Source organism: Otolemur garnettii, unplaced genomic scaffold (genome assembly GCF_000181295.1).
Source record: "Otolemur garnettii isolate 467f Iridium unplaced genomic scaffold, OtoGar3 scaffold00116, whole genome shotgun sequence".
NCBI classification, from domain to species: Eukaryota; Metazoa; Chordata; class Mammalia; order Primates; family Galagidae; genus Otolemur; species Otolemur garnettii.
Genome location: NW_003852511.1, coordinates 4,136,969 through 4,145,209, shown reverse-complemented (window position 1 = coordinate 4,145,209; position 8,241 = coordinate 4,136,969). Strand labels below are relative to the sequence as shown.

At 38.7% G+C, this 8,241-nt stretch overlaps 1 protein-coding gene across 3 annotated transcripts in view; it reads left to right on the top strand.

The window, feature by feature from the left end:
* The window catches only part of ARID4B (AT-rich interaction domain 4B), a 161,001-nt gene that overhangs the window by 130,586 nt on the left and 22,174 nt on the right, over positions 1-8,241 (top strand). For all 3 annotated transcript variants that reach the window (XM_003797437.3, XM_023517688.1, XM_023517689.1), the window contains 2 exons: positions 4,002-4,086; positions 7,086-7,287. In XM_003797437.3, coding sequence (XP_003797485.1) covers positions 4,002-4,086; positions 7,086-7,287 — 287 coding nt within the window. The remainder of the gene's footprint in view (positions 1-4,001; positions 4,087-7,085; positions 7,288-8,241) is intronic.

Below are 8,241 nucleotides of genomic sequence, written 5' to 3'. Positions count from 1 at the left end.
AAAAAAAAAAAAAAAAAAAGCATCATCACCCAAAAGCCTCGCATGTTCTTTTCTCCTGTTGTTTCTCTTCCTGGGTGTGGTTTCAGGGAGGTTTCTTTTGGCCTCCTGCTCCTCCCATGCTTAGTTTGAATAGGGCCTGGGATGCCCTCGACCCTCCTTCTGGTGTTCTACTCTTCCAACAGGCAGTCCATGTCCTGTTCTTCTCTAATCTCCAAATAGTGCTTTTCCATGAGCCTGTAAGGGTTGCAAGGTCAAGTTGCTTCCATTGTTGGGATTTCTTAGCCTGTGAAATAAATTCATTGATAGATTTTTAAGGCATGCTCTAATTCTAAAAGCTCTAAGTTATAATAATACTATGTTACTTTATTAAAAGAGTATGAATCTGGCTAAGGAAAGAAAAGTCTAAGAGAATAGTATTAGAATAGGGAATACCTGAACAAATAAAAAAATAAAAACCACTGAGAAAGTGTCATGGAATAGAAAGAACCTATATAATAAAGGAGTCCTAACATTAGCTCATATTTATAGGCTATAATTTACCTTGGGATTTATTCCGACAGGAAATAATGCAGCCAAGCAAATGTTCAGGAATCTCATAAAACCATCCAGAATATTCAAAGAGAATATAAAACAAACTGTTATTCAGAATAGCAGAGACCATAGTGTTTAATTATTGCTAGTCAAATATTTTAGAGCTGTTTATAAAGTTTGTTTCATTTAATTCCAAAATTTTCCTTTTTTTGTGTCCTGCCTGGTCCAACACTCCACATTCAGACTCACTGCATTTTTCTCACAACCAGTCTTTTCATACCATTCTTATTTTATAATTGGGTGGAGGAGAAAATGATCACTATATAGCGTCTGTACACTATGACACTGAAGCAGTGGGCCCCAGCCGATACCCATTATTTCATTATTTATATCTATAATCCTTCTTGCTTGTTCCTAAAAGAATTTAAGCAACATTATCTCTAAGTAATGAATCTCTTAATAAAGAAGTCTTCCTCCATCACAATAAACATTTTACCTATGGTGTTTCCCCAATAATAAGACCTACCCCCAAAATAAACCCTACCAGGATTTCTATGCATTTGTTAAATATAAGCCCTACCCTAATAAGATCTAGTGATAGGTGTTTCGGCGCAGAGCGGTAAGGAAGACTGGAATACCTTTTATCTGCCACACCTCCTGTCTCCGAGCCATTCGCACGTGGGCTGGTGCCCGTGTGGTAACTGTGGTCACAGGCATCCTCTTGTGCACATGTGAACGGCTAGGGGAAAGGAGTTCACAAATCACTAGCGCCAGCCCCACCAACAAGGTCCACTCCCCCTGTCAGGTTCCAGAAGAAGATGACTTAACTGTATTTGAATAAATGTAGATTGTTGTATTATACTTAATAAAAATAAGACATCCCAGGCGGTGCCTGTGGCTCAAAGAAGTAGGGCGCTGGCCCCATATGCCAGAAGTGGCAGGTTCAAACCCAGCTCTGGCCAAAATAAATATAAGACAGGGTCTTATTTTCGGAGAAACACAATATGAGGCAGTAACTTTTTTCTTGCTTGATGCTCCATGTAAAATATATGAATGTACAGTGTCGCGATGGCATGCTTAAGTGGAAGACTACTTTCTTTCCCCCTAATTTAAAGGATAGTTTCTGTCAAAAACCCAAGTTGAATTGACTGGCTTTTTAAGTGATAGCAAAAAAAAAAAAAAAAATATGTGTTATGGAACTAACTACATAACAGACAGACTTTGGTAAAGAAAGGTAACAAACTGTTGTATCTTTAACTGAACACTAATGCAAAAGTGTAGTCAGTATGAACTATCTTCAGTTTATCACATAAAAAATTAGAAAGTTTATTTTGGTGATTTTTAAATGAAGTTGACCCTTTTGACTTCCTTCCATAACTGTATCTCAGTAGAGCAACTCCTAGGAGTTCTCACTGAACCTTGCAGAGGGTGGAACTGTTTTCTCTTTATTCTCCACCATCTTCCCAATTTTGGAAGGAACCAAATTGCTTTCTGAAGCTTATGCAATTTTTTATTTTTACTTTGAAGCCCCCCCCCCCAGCATAATGTAATTTTTGATATTTAATGGGAATGGTAAGTACTATAGATAAATGGATGGATGTTGGTAGGTATCAAAAGGAGTGTGTATGGTAGAACAATAACACTTCCTTTAAGCCTTTTCAGAATATTTATATGTCTTTAAAAAAGCCATATGTAGTATGCAGTCTTAGTTTTTGTTTATTTTTTAAACACAGTCGTAATTTTATATATAAACTGTGCCTGATCTGGAGAATGGCTTGATAAGGGCCTGATACCCTGTAAATAGGGATTATGTTAAAACCTTCCTAGAAAGGAAAACATTCCTTTCCTTTCTCCATTCTCTTTAATTCTCATTATGGTCCTCAGCAACTTCTAGCACATGTACATAACATAATCTCTTGCATGGAGTTGAATTCTCAGCTTTACTACAGTTAGTAGTTGGTACCAGCAACATGACTTTGCCTGGTAGTTGCTACAGGTACCCTCCAGGCCTGTCCTAGAACAAGAATATTATAATTTACTAGTCAAGTAATGACCCATGTCATTTACTGTTTTTTTTGTTTTTTTTTTTGAGACAGTCTTACGTAGTTGCTCTCAGTAGAGTGCCATAGCATCATAGCTCACAGCAACCTCAAACTCTTGGGCTCAAGCGATCCTCTTGTCTCAGCCTCGCGGATAGCTGGGACTACAGGTGCCTGCCACAACACCCTGCTATTTTTAGAGGCGGGGTTTTGCTTTTGCTCAGACTGGTCTCAAACTGCTGAGCTCAGGTCATCCACCAGCTTCGGCTTCCTATTTACTTCTTTTGTTACTTCATTTTACTATCTCTAATAATGACAGTATTTTAATTTAAAAGCTCATTTTCAGATGTTCATCTTCTAAACATATCGATGAGTTTTCCATTTTCCACAATAAAATATATAATTTTCAAACACAAAAAGGGAATGACCTTTAACTTGTTCTTAATGTTTCTTTTTGCTAGCTTTATGAATTAGTCTTTGTTCTAAAGAGATTGCTTTATTGCTTTTTATAGTATTATTAACTCATATCCTGTAAAGTCTTAAAGACTATCAGCATTGAATTGAGAAGCCATTCTATCTCTATTGATTTTCAGCTGGTCTTTACAGGTAGGAAGCATCTCAGAATACTAGAAAACATTGTAGAATAATGTTTTTGTAGTGTTTTATTATCAGGCATTTTTTTTCTAGGTGATTTTGCAGTGTCTACAAGTTGTAACAGGATGCTTTTCTATCATTCAATGCCATTGCAAACGACTAGCGTATTAGCTTCCTGAGTGTATAGAGAAAAGATTGCCTACCTGGTACTTAAGAACAGGAGAAAGTTAAAAAAAAAAAAAAGAAGTAGAAAACTGGCCGCACGCCTATTGCTTAGTGGTTAGGGCCCAGGCCACATGCTACGGGCCTAGTGGGTTTGAACCCTGCCGGGGCCTGCTAAACAACCACAACAACAACAAAAAAATAGCTGGGCCTTGTGGCAGGCGCACCTGTAGTCCTCGCTACTAGGGAAGCTAAGGCAAAAGAATCACTTGAGCCTAAGAGTTTCAAGCTGCTGTGAGCTATGATGGTACAGCACTCTATCAAGGGCAACAAAGTAACATTCTGTCTCAATTAAAAAAAAAAGTAGAAAGCATTGTGCTTCCCCTCACTATTTGTTGTATAGATTTAATTTCTGTGCTGCTCAGGCAGTCTAGAGTTCTTGCTTTCTAGTCCGGGCCCAGTCAGTAGCTAACAGTCCGTCCTTGGGCAAGTGTTTCATCTCTCTCTCTGTTCCTTGGTAGTTTATCCTCCAACCCAGGAAGTTGAACAAAATGACCTCCAGTACCTTTTCTCTTCTAAAATGTTGCGATTCTGTATATGAGTTTCTCTTTAATATGGCATAGTTCTTTCTGTGGTATATGTTGTACATATTTATACTAATTTCATTTTTTCTAGATATGATGAATGGATTAAAGCAGATAAAATAGTAAGACCTGCTGATAAAAATGTGCCAAAGATAAAACACCGAAAGAAAATAAAGGTAAGTGCTTAGTTAATACGCATCATTAGCTCTCAATTAAATAACTTTTTCTCCTTAATAATGTATTTGAATGTGTGTGCCTTGGTGTCACTTCCAGTATTGAAGTTGCTTGAAATTGCTCCTTTTCAAATGCTAAATTTTGTTTAGCATTTGAAAATTTTCTCAGACTGAGAAAAATATATTAGAAACAGTACTAAATTATGTTTGAGGCTTTTTCAGTCCTAACATTCTGTAATTCTACCCAGCCAGGTTTCCTTTATCTATTTCAACCTTTTTCCTGCCCCTTTGCCCCCAACCTGGAGACATAAAGCAGTGGGGATTGGAGACAGGGGTTATTGTAATAGCTCTAAAACCATTCTGTGGAAGAAAAGGTGTCTGAAGGGATAGGAGAGCCTTCATTGGACAACTCTTCTTTTTCTGTTTATCATGTCTGACTACGGGTAGTGGCTTAGAATATGTACATGACCCTACCTGACCACATGGGGGTTTACTCATGAGCACGTGGGAACACTTGTTACTTTTATAATAGTTGAGTTACTTTTATTCATTCTAAGACTAAATCTTTCTGTTTGATTAGAAAGTAGACCATTAATTGGATTTTGGAATATTTTTTATCTTTCTAGTGGCTTTTATGTTCTTTGAATGATACATGTAATTGAGGTGCTTAATAGTTCTTCTGAAATTCAGTCTTCATATTCGAAGTGAGGAACTGTTTACATTAATGATAGCCTAGAGGCCCCAAATAATGAAAGTTTTCTCCTAAAATGTTTATTCTTTTCTTTCTTTCTTTTTTTTTTTTTTTTCATTTTTTGGCTGGGCCTGGGTATATGGGGCCAGCGCCCTACTCCTTTGAGCCACAGATGCCACCCTAAAATGGTTATTCTTTTTACAGTATAAAATTGGGTCCATGTCTTAAAATTTTTTATGCAGCAACTCAGTAGCTACAGCTCAGGACTTGTCAAACCTACTTTCAATTTCCCTCTTGGTCTTTACTAGAAAGTAAGGAAATTAGGGTGAATTTAGTATTGTTTTTAGTTATTGGAAGTTTTTTGGGTTTTTTTTCCTGGTAGCACTAAGAATGCCAATATTTTTACACATGGAAGTTTTAGAGTAGTATTTCTAAGATACAGGAGAGGATAGGGGTTGGGAGAAGCAATATTAGGATATATGTACAGAGTTTTTTCCTAAGTATTTGTTTCTGTTCAGTTCTGAGCCCTTTCATAGGGATATAAAAGTTCCTGGTTATGTGAAGAGACATGTGAATTTTTGAAAAGATAGTGTTAGATATTGTTCTGATACATGAAACATCTCTCCCTCATGTCTTCATGGCATGCTGGCAGCCACTGTTAGAGAGGCTCTGACAGCCATTAAACTTGGACTGGCCTGGACTTCACTACCTTCAGCATGCGTGGTACAGATCAGGTGTCCTCAAACTACGGCCTGTGGGTCACATGCAGCCCACCTAGGACATTTATCCAGCCCACCAGGTGTTTTTACTGCCGCTGCCTGTCCTGCTTAGCAGCCAACTTGTCCCGGGGCCCACAGTCCAGCCCTCCAACGGTCTGAGGGACAGTGAACTGGCCCCCTGTTTAAAAAGTTTGAGGGCTCGGCACCTGTGGCTCAAGCTGCTAAGGCGCCAGCCACGTACACCTAGGTGGCAGGTTCAAATCCCCAGCCCAGGCCCGCCAAACAACAATGATGGCTGCAACCAAAAAGTGGCTGGGCGTTGTGGCGGGTGCCTGTAGGCCCAGCTACTTGGGAGGCTGAGGCAGGAGACTCGCTTGAGCCCAGGACTTGGAGGTTGCTGTGAGCTGTGATGCCATGGCACTCTACCCAGGGGGACAGCTTGAGGCTCTGTCTCAAAAAGAAAAAAAAAAAAAGTTTGAGGACCCCTGGTATAGATTATGACCTCTGTGATAAAGGGAAGTGGTAAAAAGGCTGGCGACAGCAGTTAAATTGGAAAACTAATCTTTGACTGGTTGTGGAGACCTACCTACACACCAGCCTTTCCCATCCATTCTGAGAATTAAGCCGACATGTCCTAAGGCCGTGGCTCTCATCCTTGAGCCGTGTATCATAATCACCTGAGAGATTTGTTTGGCTCCTCCCTAGTATCTCAGATTGACTCGATTGGAGGTTGATTCCAATAGTTTGCATTTCTAGAAAGTTCCCAGAAGATGCTAATGTGGCTGGGTCAGGGGCCACACCTGAACAACCACTACACTAAGGACTAGGCATCTGGAGTGGGACTAGCTGTGTGCCATCCTTAGGAGGATTGTGAACATAGTCATTCACATTTAGTGGGTTATATATACTATGTATGTGTGTATATAAACACAACACTTTCAAATTATTTACTGCTAACTCCTGCTTCAGTGAGTATCTGCATTATTTTTTCTGTAAATTATTTTTAAATATTTTAAGAATAGTTTTCCAGGAGATATATTAGTTGGTCTCTACTCTTCTATCTTTATGTAAGTAGAGAATTTGAAAAAAATTCTCATTTCCTCTGAAACATTAATCTGTCAGTTATATAGTAAGTCAGTGATTTAACATTACAAAAGTACTTGGAATTTAGTCATTGCCAACCCACATTTTATAGTAAGATTATTAGGGATTTTAAAATGACCAGATTGCAATTATGTTTCCTTTTTTTAGTGAATATTTATAAACCTGTTATTACTTAATTTTAAAGAATTTGTAACCCCAGTTATTAGTGGTACATAGATTTGCTGGTCTTAACTGACAGATTACTAATTTGTTTCCTGCTATTAAAATACATTATAAATATAAAATATTTTAGCTCATCTTGTAGTAATTTGTTAAAAAACTTTTAAAAATCTTTCACTGTTTTGAGAGGCTTTTTATATTCTTTTTATGTTCAGTAGTTAACAATATATTCTGTAGCTTTGAGTTTTAAAATGTGTATTAACATTGTTACTAATAAATGCTTCATGATAAATTATAGCTAACATGAATACTTTTTTTCCTTAACCTAGAATAAATTAGACAAAGAAAAAGACAAAGATGAAAAATACTCTCCGAAAAACTGTAAACTTCGGCGCTTGTCAAAACCACCATTTCAGACAAATTCATCTCCTGAAATGGTATCTAAACTGGATCTTACTGATACCAAAAATTCTGATACAGCTCATATTAAATCCATAGAAATTACTTCTATCCTCCTTAATGGACTTCAAGGTAAACATAACAGTCATCCTGTTGCGTGCAAGTATTTGATTTTAATTTTATAAGACAGATTCTATAAAGGTAATTCAGTAACATTTCAAATTATGTTTTCATTCAGAATTTTGTTTGCTGTATTACTCCACATAGAGTATACGTTATTTAAAATGCTTGGGAAGAGAGTGTGTTGGGGCTAGGAATGGTGGCTCATGCCTGTAATCCTGGCACTCTGGGAGGCTGAGGCTGGAGGATTGCCTGAGCTCACAAGATCGAGACCAGCCTGAGCCAGAGCAAGTCCTCATCTCTAAAAAGGAAAAGCCAGGCATTGTGGCAGGCACCTATAGTCCCAGCTACTTGGGAGGCTGAGGCAAGACTTGCTTAAGCCCAAGAGTTTGAGGTTTCTGTGAGCTGTGACGCCACAGCACTCTACCAAGGGTGACAAAAAGTAAGACTCTGTCTCAGAAAAGAAAAGAAAATGTTGTATTTTAGATTGCTTTTGGATTTTGTAGAGTTTTGCTTTATACTTACTGGTTCATCCCAAATCTGAAGATCATATTGATGCTTAAGAAGTTGCAGATTTTGAGGCCGGACCAGGGGCTCACACCTGCAATCCTAGTACTTAGGGGAGGCCAAGGCAGGTGGATTGTCTGAGCAAGAACAAAACCTTGTCTGTACTAAAAGTAGAAAATCTGCTAGTGGCAGATACCTATAGTCCCAGCTTCTCAGAAGGTTGAACAGCGAGCGAGCACAGTGGCTCATACCTGTAATCCCAGCACTTTGGGAGGCCCATGTGAGTGGATTGTCTGAGCTCACAGGTTCAAGACCAGCCTGAGTTAGAGTGACCCATCTCTAAAAATAGCCGGGCGTTGTGGCAGGCTCCTGTAGTCCTAGCTACTGGGGAGGCTGAGGCAAGGGAATGGCTTGAGCACAGACTTTGAGGTTACTGTGAGCTATGACACCACAGCACTA